We start from the raw sequence: 12,373 nt of genomic DNA on the forward strand, positions 1-12,373 counted from the left end.
AGAATTTGCTATTTCAAGGTGATGTTAATTTGTTAAGATGTTAATTTAAGAGCCTGCTGGAGAACCAAAAAGTTTTTTATGTGACTTTTAAATGAAGGTATTTTTCTTCTCCCTGATTTCCAAGAACATCACCAAAATATTAGTCCAGCTTAAATTTTCAGTTGTAAATAAGAATAAAGCTATGATGGTTTAGAAAAAGAATAAAGTAAAACTGTTCTTTGCAAGATTCAAAAGTTGCTTTACTAGATCATTGCTTCCAAAGACATTTTAAATCTAAGTGAACTCTGTGCAGCCCCACACATCCCTGGCCTGCTCTGCTCCCTCTGGTTTGTGACATGGAGTCCTGCCAGCTGCATGCAGAGACCCCGAGGGTCTTTCCCTCAATGCCTTTGAACATGTGTCTGTTTTCCACTGAAGGACAGTGAACAGGCAGGTGCGTGTATGTTTGTGCACGTCCAATGCCACATTCTAGACCTAGTTTTTTAACTTTAAGTTCCCTTATTCAGGACTCTGATGAATGTAACTTTAGGAAATACAAGTATAGCAGAACCTCCATAGCTGACCACCTCCCTACACTGACTACATCCTTCAGTTGACCGAATTTTCATAGACTGGACATACACCACATGTACATAGCAGTACAAGAGGCCTAGTTCCCTATGTTGACCACCTCTGTATGTTGACCACTTTTGTTACAGTCCCTTGGGGGGTCAACTTGCAGAGGTTCTATAATATTTAAATATTACTATCAAAAAGAATATAAACAAAGTTTCGCATCTAAACACAACTACTGTGAAAATGAAATTTTGAATCAGCTCTTAATTACAACTAGAATAAGTGATGGGGGGTGATGCTCCTTGCTGGCTCAGTCCCTGCGTTGTTTGATTTGTGGAATGGGACTGACAGAGAGCCTCCTTCTCTGCCCCACTTGCTCCCATTATCTTGCAAAATGAATAAATGAATTTGCTAGTGCTTAAAGGATACTTGGAAATCCACAATTAACTTTATCAAATAATACAGTTTTTCAATGGAGTTAGCAAGTACCAGACACCCTTTGTTCACGGCCAGAAGGACATCAGCCTTCATTAACAGGAAATTTCTCAAGCTCCATCAGAATTTTTTCACTTAAAATGACAGTTGATTTGTAGTAAATAAGAAAAGCCACAGCAGTACCACTATCTGTGCCATCTCTGAAAGGGATGATTCAGCCTGCAGCCACACAAAACAAGATTACAGGATCTGAAAAATGGTCAGTGAGGTAGCTAGGACTTGCTAAAGTGATGAGGCCCCTTTTCCATTTTGTCTGGCTATCTTGAAACAGGTCAAGGCTGCTGACGCTTTTCTGAAATACAGCCAGGATTGTTTTAATTTTCTTTTTTTTTTGTTTCAGGGCAGCATATTAACATTATGAAAGTGTTTGGAAGTTAGAGACCCATAAATGACCATGTTCCATTTTAATGACAACAGAGGAGTTACCCACATAACACATGGAACGCAACAGATCATGACAAGCAGACTGACCAAGGTTACTTCTCCCATTTTCCATCTAGACCGGAAAACATACAGAGCTGGAAAAAGTAGATCACAGAGATAGCTACACCGTCACTTCCTTCATGGCCCTTCTCCTTAGCAAGAAATAAAAATGGCTGTGAGGCCTTTGCTCCTAATACATAATAAAGTGGATCATTCAAATCAAAGGACTTAAAATTTCCATACACTTCCTTTATTGTTGAATTAAATCTGTCATTAAAATTCTGCTAGAATAGTGCAGTAACTTAAAACAGACAAATCCACCCATGAGCCACCAACAACCTAAGTGAACAAATATTTTATATTCACTGTTTCCTTATAGCATGAAAGTATAGACATAATATTTTGATTTTTTTCTGATTACAAAATATGTTTCTAAAAATATCCAAATTATAAAAAATATATAGAAAACTTAAAAGGCCTCTATAATTTAACTCTTTACAGGTGATGACGTATATTCTTATACTTTTTATTCAGGTATGAATATAGTATCAGGTTAGTCTTTGTTGTTGTTTTTTCAGAGACCTGATCACACTCTGTTGCCCAGGCTGGAATTGCAGTGGTGAGATCATAGCTCGCTGCAACCTCCAGCTCCTGGGCTCAAGCAATCCCCCTGTTTCATTTGTCTTTTTCATAAGAACACTGTGTTCATGCTAGCTGGCCAGCCTTGTTACCTGATTCATTCCGATAATTTTTTTATAAGGACAAGATTTGTCTCAAATATTTTTTATTATTACCAGTTGCACCTGAAAAAGTTTCGCTAAATGCCACTCCAAAACATATGCCTCTCTGGTATGGCGATCACTTCGCACTGAGGACATTGGGGACCAGCATCTGTAGGCCAAAGCTTGCTCTGAACTTTAGGCACCTTCCTCTGAACTTTAGGCACCTTCCTCTGAACTTTAGGCACCTTCCTCTGAAAAGGTGCCTTACTTTAGGCACCTTTCTGCTGAAAGAGATCTTCCAAAAGGAATTCAGTTGTCATGAATCTCCTCCCTGAGAATTTCTTGAACCAGGGGCAGTTAACACAGACCACAGGGGATAATGCAGGTAGCACCAAGCACAGACTTTGTCATAGGCTGTTAGTTCTTCTTTTGAGGGTCCATTCATCTTTCCCCAAAACCATGTCCTCTCCCTGCATTGCCCACATGCCCCTCTTGTGTCCCCCATGAAGGGGACACATCAGCTTGTAGATCTCGCTGGTTTGGGGGTATTCACTTCTCTTTCCTGTGATGCCCCTGTGCACACAATAAATATGTACACCTTTTCTCTTGTTAATCTTCCTGCTATCCGTTTAGCTCATAGACTCAATTACTGAACCCTCAGAGGGTGGAAGGAAAGGTTCTCCTCCCCTATACTCTTCAACGATCTCTTTACACAGACTAGGTTTCCATAAATACTTGTTAGGTGAGTTGAATAGGGACAGACTTTTTTTTTTTTGATCTTGACTTTGACCTGAATTTATTGACGTAATGGGTCTAGTATTAAACATCCATCCTCATGTCTTCTCACAACTAGTTTAGAATGATTGCCATTAAAACATTGTTGTACATTACTACCAGTTAATAAAATGCCAATGAAAATAAAAAATTAGAAATGAAGATTGAATATAAATTTAAATGCAACTCTCTTACTCCCTAATGCATTTTTTCTTTACTGTCCTTTCCCCAGCTAAAAGTTTATTGACCCTACGTGACAATACAAAGTCATTTTGGGAAGTAGCTTTGAATTGAAAGCCTCATAGAATAACTGTATCTAGTTTTTTTGTTATTGGTAGAAATGAAAAGAGAAACTTAACCCAAGTCTTTTGAATCTGAGTCATCTGGGAATGGAATGTGATAAGATGGTTTCTTTCTACACAGCAGAGCCAAGGCCATTCTTGTTGTTTATTGTTGCTGTCCACCACATACTTAGAAAAAGATTCTGTAAATATAAATATTCAGTCTTTCTCACTCTATCTCTTATGGGACAGTATACCAGTAGTGCATTAATCTGAAAAAGTCTTATTACCTGGGAAATATGGAAGTTAAAATAACAGTAGGGGATTGCTTTTATTTCAAACAAAGGTGATTAGATTGTTTAAAACAACAACAGGGAAAAGATGAATGAAAAGCTGTAAAATGCCTATAAGCAGAAAAAGAAATCAACTAGGAAAAAAAGTTTATTGTGAGGATTATTAACAAAGCTTTTTGTAGTGGTAATATTCCCCATGACAATATCGCGAAAATAAAGTATTAGCTGCTTTTCTAGACATCATATTTTTCCCCATAAATCTCATCTGTTTTATAGTGACTAACACTTAATGGTAATTCATTAAAAATTTGTCGCTAAGTATGACCCAAGTCATTGTTGATGAAAGGATCCTTAATTAGAAATACTCACCTGAGCACTTTAGCTCTGGGAAGAGTCAACTTTATAATTTTATTAATGGATGTCTTAGGTTTTAGTGCTGAGGATAAAGCTTAGGATCTTGGATTTGATTCAGAATTGGTTTGTACCCAGCACACAGAGTGGAGGTTAGTACCCGGGTATGTTTCCCTCACCTGCTGAAGCTGCAGTTGGTCCTCCATCTAGTTCTTGCTATGACAGAGTAGACAGAGCAGATAGACTTGGTTAGAGTTACCTAAGTGTGATAGAATCACTGAATCTCTGAATGCTCTTCAGAAAATACATTTGCAATAAAGCAGTTTGTAGCCAGGCACGGTAGCTCATGCCTGTAATCCTAGCACTGTGGGAGGCCGAGGTGGGTGGATTGCTTGAGCTCAGGAGTTTGAGACCAGCCTGAGCAAGAGTGAGACCCCATCTATAAAAAATAACCAGACTTGGCTCAGCACCTGTAGCACAGTGGTTACAGTGCCAGCCATATACACCAAGGCTGGCGGGTTCAAACCCCACATCCCGGGCCAGCTAAACAACATGACAGCTGCAACAAAAACTAGCTGAGCATTGTGGCAGGCACCTCATAGTCCCAGCTACTTGAGAGGCTGAGGCAAGAGAATCACTTAAGCCCAAGAGTTTGAGGTTGCTGTGAGCTACCGTGGCACTCTACCAAGGGCAACAAAGTGAGACTGTGTCCAAAAAAAAGGCAATTTGTAGGACCACAGTTGGGATTTCTAGCTCAGCTTTACGGTGATTTGTTGAGAAAGGTTTATGACTTGCAGGCTGTACTGGAGTCTCAAATCCTCTTGCAAAGGAAGTTGGATGTGCGTATCAAGGACAAGACCCGATGGGCCGTTCTTAGTTCATTCCAGCCAACTAGAACTTCTGCTGTCCCAAGAAGGCAGCATGGTGGACAGCCCAGGCAGCCGCAGGATCAGAACTCCTCTGGGAGGGAACACTCCGTGGTTGACAGTACCCACCCCCCAAATTAGTGGCACTTCTGGGAATATTAGAGTTCCTGACTGCATTTGATGTCACATTTTCACAGCATCTGCAGAAATGACCACCCAGACCTCTCCTTTTATTCCTTCAACTCTAGAAACTTACAGGGTCCATATTCAGCATTCATTTTCTTGGGATTTAATCAAGAAAAGCAAATAACTATGTTCTGTTTGACCTCACATAGGTTTTAATTGATGTGATTTATTATTTATTTCTGGATAGTAGCTTTTCTGTGATTCTCAGAATGCCTTATAAGAACAAGGCTGAAACATTAGCTTAGATTTGAATGTGCCTACAATGTTGATTTTATTTCCATTTATAGGAGAGCACACTGAGACTTTGAGAAATTAAGTAAACTTAACTTGAAGTTAAACAGCTAGTAAGTGGTGGAGTCAGGATTTAACTATAAATCCTGATTTAACCTAATCTCTGACCAAAGGCATTTTCTAGCACACTCCACTCCTTTTAAAAGGAACATTTGAAAAGAAAGGTGTCTCACCTTTAAATCTTTATCTTAAAATTTAGCATTTTGGATCCTTTATCCCCTAGGAAAGTGGCCATACTGAGGATTTAAGATGACCAGTTAGTTGCTTGTATAAAGCATATTCAAGAGTGAATTTCTGGTTAAAAAACACCTATACTTCAATTGATTTACGAGCTCCGAGGGCAAGTCTTTTCCTCCAGATTGTGAGAATCAGCCCCACCATGCCAGGAAGGAAAGTAGGAGTCTGATCCCTCCCCTCGGTAAGAGACACATCTGAGACTCTTCTAGCATTTACAGCATGAGGAAGGAGCATGCAGGTGAACACTGCAGATGGCTCGTCTTCCAGAATTGTACGTAAATCAAATTCTAGTTTAAATGTTTGGCAGTTGGAACCCGTTGAGGAAGGCATTACTTCAAGAATCCTTTTGGAAGTTGAATAATCATCTGTTGATGTATCTGTTCATATTTTTACATACCGGATCTGCTTAAAACAGGATATAGTATGTAACAACTACATAATTACAGCAGAAACATAACTCGTCTCTCAGCTGTGTTTGTAGCTATCACCTAATTATTGTTGTGTTTTCCCACTTTTTTGGAGGCCCAGTGCCAAGCAGGTCATGTGGAATCTCAGCTGCTCTGTATGCAGAGCCCTGGATGTTTAGCCTCCTCCATGGTCCTCTCTTACTGGGGTGTGCAATACTTTGGACTCAGCTGGGCTATTGATTCAAAACTCATAGTTCTGTGTCCCATGCCCAGAGGTGCCACTGGTATAATGTAGTCCTAGAAATCTGGATTTTGAACAAACCCCCTGATTGTTTTCAGACCCCGCCTGGAGAAGCAGCGCCCTCCCACCCGTGGGTCTGACAGTCAGGGAGAATGTCAGCGGCACAGGACAGCCCACCTGTGACACTCAGTCTCCTTCAGCTGTCCTCCAAGCACCCTGCTTCTGAGGCTGCACTGCTTCTCTCCTGGATTAAGTGGCACCATGGCATTGTCTCCACAGCTCTCATTCTTTGAACTTCAGGGGGTTGGTTAAAATTGTTTTTTCTGTGTGTCAAACAAGGGCCCTTGTTTTGGACGTGGCTGCTTACTAATCGCCCACTTCTCCAAAGCAGAAGAAAGGCATCTCCAGACTTGAGTACATCTCTAACTTAGGAATCACTAAACAAATACCATGTGGCGTTATTACAATCTGGAAAATGTAGTATCCATTTGTGGCAGGCTCCTGGCCAAAGTCACCTCAGCTGCAGATTTGAAGCCCTTATTTAGCCAGCTTCTTCCCCAAACAGCGTGATACAAAAGATACGATCTTTGCTACCCTTCAGATACTGGTTTAAGTCATGAGAACCCTAAAACCTTTGTAATGTTTTCATTGACATCATAAACCTAGAAATCACCAAGAGGCGGGAAATTTCTGTTCACAACCTAAGTGTGTATAACCTGCCCACTGTGAGCCAGCAACTGGTGACAAAGCTGGGAAAGGCCTGGCCTGGTCCTTAAAGAATGTGCAGTCTAGTACAGACATGTGAACAGTGACCCGTAACACGGAACCACACTCCAAGACAGAGTAAGGATCAAATGTTCAGTATCTCAATGGGGATGAGGCACACAGGATGTTAAGCTCACTAAGAAAAGGCCTCACGGAATAGGAGACATCTGAACTTGTCACATCAAATGCAAAGAGAACGGAAAAGGTTGTATGAACAGAATATGTTGAATGAGGCTTAAATTCAGTAAAACTTTGAGTGAAGAGCTTTTGCCTCCAGACTGTTGAAAGCCTATTCTCATTGGTGGACTTTGAGTCCACGGCATCCTATTTACCTTTAAGTATTTCACATCCTGAGTCTGATGCCGTAAAATGGAACAGATGTAGTTTACCCCCAGGGTTTTCACCCAGAGTTGTGCTTCTAAAAGTGGCTGCTTATGCTCCCTCGATCTTACCCCAGACCTCGTGGGTCAGGGTCCGGGAGCCAGGGGGCCACAGTGAGTCCAGTGTTCATCCTACTGCAGTCACTGGTTATCCAGGCACTCAGAAAGGGAATCTCATCTTCTTCAAAACTAGAAATCCATCTCTTGGCTACTTAGGAGCGAATGGGAACGTGTAGGATTTCTTGAGAAGTTTGTGGCTTTATCTTCCGTGAGCCTTTTCCATAACGGACAGGGAACAGTTGTGGATTAACTTGCAAGAATTCAGTTCCAGATCTCAGTTACTGAATTCTCCCAAAATCTGAGTTTTAGACCATTGTTAGAGTCGACAAAAGGAGTCTTCGCTGGGAAAGCTAAGTTTCTGTGGCATGAAGAGGACCGCCTCAGCATTGCACAGCGCGATGGCACCACTGTTGAATTGTCTATCATGACAGTTTCTCTGCAAATGAGGGTAAAGCAGCTTGAGGAAGGACACCCTTCTAGTCTGCACAATGGCACCGTGCCGGCTAGCTGTGGCCCTGACAACAGAAAACAGTGTTTTCTCCATAGTGTTTTTACTTAACTCCCCGAATTGTTTTGCCTGATCTAAGATACTCACCAGCTTCCTAAGGTAATGCCACGCCCTCCTCTTTTCCTTACTTCTTGTAGGGACGCAGAACTGTACAGTAAGTCCAATGCAATTGGTCAAATTGCATTCTTTGTAGCTTCTGGGCCCAAAATTGATGCCCGAAATCTAGCAGCTCTTTCAATTCAGTTCTATAATAGATATTGACTATCTCATACAAGGAATGCATCAAAAACCCGAGACTCCGGAATTGTCACTTGCTAATTTCTGCCCTAAAAGTCCATGTATAAATGATCATGGGACATCTGTAGTCGCAGCAGTACTAAAGACTACCTTTGGCACTAGGTCAGGTCTTCCCACTGAATGCTCCCTCCAGTCAGGTCTTCTCATGCATTACCTGTGTTCCCAGGTTGTTTCTTGCATCCTGCTCTTAGATTTTGACACCTTTCCATGTTCAGTTCATAGTATTTCTCAGAAACCTTTTTATACTCAACCTCTTATCAGTGTGACCCTTTGATCACAGAGTAAATCCGACATTTGTTACTATAAGCGTCCCCCTCTCGCACCTCTTCCTCACCACATGTACCATTTCAAGTGAGCTTTGCCAGGTGCAGCCAAGTGGGGACAAATCTCAGCTACAACCAGGACAGTGAGACCAAGACACGCAGGACATTGCAGCTTAACTGCAGCGCCTAGGGCCTGTGTCAGCCTCTTTCTGAAGGGTCAGAGGTGGCCCTTCTCACCCACACTGTGGTCACTTTGGTGGTGGCATCTGACACCACATTGTTTGTAGCAAAGGATCACATTCTACTCCTCAAGTCTGAAAGCTCAGAGTTTTTATCCTTCCCTCGTTCAGTGCTCTTGGTCTTCTCCAACCCCATCTTAGTCCAGCTGTGTATCGCTGTGTCCTTGAAATTCTGCCAAAGAGTCTTGAAATATCCTCCCCTCCCCTCCTTCCCCTGCAGGTCACACTTCACACTAACAGCCGAGTCAAAAGTGTAAAGCAGGATTTCACGTCATCATCTCCCTACTTACCTCCGCTTGGCCCAGGAAATCAAGTCCAAACTGTGGCCTTGTCCAGCCACTCCATAAGTTGATTTCTCTCTCTTTAGACGGTACTCCCAGCACTTGTACCAGGGAAGATGGCCCCGCCCTGACACAATCTCTTACACATCACACTCTGGATTTTGGACCTTGGATAATGCTTCTCTCCCTGGAGCTACCATACTCTTCCCTTTTAGACACATCCAACTCATTCTTTAAAGGTTCAGCCTGAGTCTCACTCACTGTGTCTACCAGGAGACTTTCCGTAGATGCCCTGACCTATACTGATAGCCCCTTCCAAGAAATCCCAGTAGCATTTAACTATATGAGATTTAGCAATGAATCTTAACCCTTTGCTTTGCTACTGACCGTTTATGTGGAGGATGATCCTATCATTTACCGCCCCCCCCAGGACGTTTTTTTGGGTTTTTTTGTTTTTTTTTTTTATTAAATCATAACTGTATACATTGATATGATCATGGGGTATCATACACTCGCTTCATAAACCATTTGACACATTTTTATCACAGTGGTTAACATAGCCTTTCCGGCGTTATCTCAGTTACTGTGCCAAAACATTTACATTCTACCTTTACCAAATTTCGCAAATACCCCTGTAATATGCACCACAGGTGTGATCCCACCGATCCCCCTCCCTCTACCCACCCCCCTCCCTTTCGCCCCACCAGGATGTTTTTTTTTTTTTTTTTTTTTTGTAGAGACAGAGTCTCACTGTACCGCCCTCGGGTAGAGTGCCGTGGCGTCACACGGCTCACAGCAACCTCTAACTCCTGGGCTTCCGCGATTCTCTTGCCTCAGCCTCCCTAGTAGCTGGGACTACAGGCGCCCGCCACAACGCCCGGCTATTTTTTTTTGTTGTTGCAGTTTGACCGGGGCTGGGTTTGAACCCGCCACCCTCGGCATGTGGGGCCGGCGCCCTACTCGCTGAGCCACAGGCGCCGCCCCCCACCAGGATGTTTTTAAGAGTAAAAATGGTGCCGTTCATTATTTCTTTGGGAAAGGGGGCTTTTTAAGCTTGAACTGTCTTGGGCTACTTAGGATATATGTGGTCACCCTCTTTGGGTTTGCACATCTTGTCTTCCCAACAAGACCATAAGCTCCTACAGGCAGAGATCATGTTTTATATCTGCTTTGTATGTGAAATAGCACTGCTCTGTAACTAATGATCAAAGAATACAGGAGGGAAGGAACGAGGGAGGGAGGAATCAGACAATTTATCTTCCCTGGAAAAGATGGTTTCTTTTCTTTTTTTTTTTTTTTTTTTTTGTGGTTTTTGGCCAGGGCTGGGTTTGAACCCGCCACCTCCGGCATATGGGACCGGCGCCCTACTCCTTGAGCCACAGGTGCCGCCCGAAAAGATGGTTTCTTAAACATCAAAACACCATTCCACCACATTGGGTGCAGATAGGACTTGAATAACAAGGTAACTACGCAACTTGTCCATGACAGGTTGGAAAGGGGCAGCTGAACTTTGAGAAGGCAGAATATAAATTTGAAGATTAGAAGAAACAACAGCAACAGATCAAATAAATGCTGCGTAGCAGTCGAGGCTAGTATGATCTCGTTGATAAAAAACATCAAGCTGATCCCAAATATAAAACAAAATTTGTATTCAGTGGGGACTCTGAAAGCATCGATTATTGTTGAGTATCAAAGATCAAACTCCATGTAACTCATTAACACATCCGTAGCTTATCCATACATGTGTTTTTCCAGCATTCATCATAACAACTGGTGACTCAAAGACAGGATCAAATAAAATCTGAGCACTTTTTCGTCAGCCTCATTATGTGAACCCCAAATTTTCCCAACCCTGATCACAATTAGAAGGGAGCTGCCTCTGTGTGAAAAAGAGCAGGGGCTGAAGTCCTCCTCCAGGGCACCCCAGTGCCTTCACCCCTGGCCTTTGAGCAGCAGCTACAGGGAAGGGTGCGGGCAGAGGACAGGGCACCAGTCTGGTCCGGTGGGTGGGCGCCCCCCACTCATTGCTCTTCATTCTCCAGCCTCAGTCATAGCTGGAGGTGCTGGTTGTGGGGCGCAGGATGGGCCCCGAGCCTCCCGCATGTGTCACCACCACCGGCCTGGTACTCAAGGCAATACTCCCAAACTCCCCGACCGTGGGTGCACTGCCTCATGGAATTGCTTCAAAAGCTCATAGACTGAGAAACCCGAGCTTTAAAAGCAGAGGGAAGAACCTTCTTCTCACCCATTTATCTAAAGAGCAGCTGAGCCAAGTAGCGTCAGTGTGGAGCTAGGTGCTGGGCAGGGAGCAGCCCTGGTTCACGGGCATTTGTGCCACTTGCCTGATTCTCTGAGCTGGCGACTTGCAAGTCTTTCAAGTGTCGCTTTGCTTAAGTCTCAGCCTCCTGCTCCAGAAAGCAAATCAGTGAGTTCTACTAAGTAGTCCCAGTGTGCCTTCCAAATAGAATTTCTATAAACCTATGATTTTGAAACATTTTTCTTCGTGAAAATGAAAGTGGGGTAAAGAGTAAAACACAATTATATCAAAGCTCTTATTGCCCAAATCTTAATACTTAGCAGATATGATTTATTCCCTTGAAATATTCCACGGAGCTCATCAAAGGAAATTGTTGATTATATTTCCCAATAGTTGTACTAGAAATGAGCTCTGCTGTGGACTTCCTTAAACAGATAAAATTAACCTTGTTTAATTTGAGAAACCACTGGCGGCACTTTGCAGTAGAGACGTAGAGACATTGAATGAGGGGACAACGAGAGATGTTGTTTCCTTCCAGATGATTCTGGCTGAACATCTTTGAGACTCATTGTTATTTAACAAGGTTGTTCACACCTCAAAGTCCCAGCAGTCTGAGACAGTGAAAAGGAGTATTTTGGACATAGCTCTGTTCCCAACTCCAGAAAAAAGCATGGCCTGACTAATTCCTAAAGTCTCTAGATAGTCTATGATTCAGGAATTTTATAGTAATGCATAGAATTAAATAAATATGGCTGGGATCAACTTTGTGGATGTCCGGGGCCCTTCTTGTTATAACAACCAGCTGTAAAGAGTAGCCCCGTTTGGTGCTGATGAACACAGAGTATTTGGGGACCGCCCAGTGTGCAGGCGGGGGGTGTAATTCAGCAGGGCGCCCTAATTTTATCAGTAAACACATTATCGTTTGCAGCACTTCATTTCCTTAATTTAAAGGCGTCGCTTTTGGGTGCATTTGTAAGTGTCAGTTCTTTTTGTTAAACCAAATCTGAAATGAATCCTGTGGCTATTTACTTAAAAAAGAAAAAAAAATGCCTCCTTCAGTTCTTTCGAAAGAAGTTCACAAGCCAAAGAAAAGTTTCTCAGATTGATTCTTTCACTAAGCATACATTGGCTCGCATTTGCCTGTTACGGGCCAGCAGTGTGTGGGTATCGTGATCTCTGCCCTTGCTTTGAGCTTACCGTC

General features: G+C 42.7%; 1 protein-coding gene across 9 annotated transcripts in view; it reads left to right on the top strand.

The window, feature by feature from the left end:
- BEND7 (BEN domain containing 7) overlaps positions 1-12,373 on the top strand; it is a 108,537-nt gene that overhangs the window by 56,667 nt on the left and 39,497 nt on the right. The window contains exon 7 of one of the 9 annotated variants that reach the window (XM_053572836.1): positions 1,391-1,681. The exons of the other annotated variants lie outside the window; for them this stretch is intronic. Within the exon in view, the coding sequence (XP_053428811.1) occupies positions 1,391-1,428 (38 nt within the window). The 3' untranslated portion in view covers positions 1,429-1,681. Of the gene's footprint in view, positions 1-1,390; positions 1,682-12,373 lie in introns of those variants that run through there. 9 annotated transcript variants of the gene reach the window in all.

The sequence above is a fragment of the Nycticebus coucang genome, chromosome 20 (assembly GCF_027406575.1).
Source record: "Nycticebus coucang isolate mNycCou1 chromosome 20, mNycCou1.pri, whole genome shotgun sequence".
Lineage (NCBI taxonomy): Eukaryota > Metazoa > Chordata > Mammalia > Primates > Lorisidae > Nycticebus > Nycticebus coucang.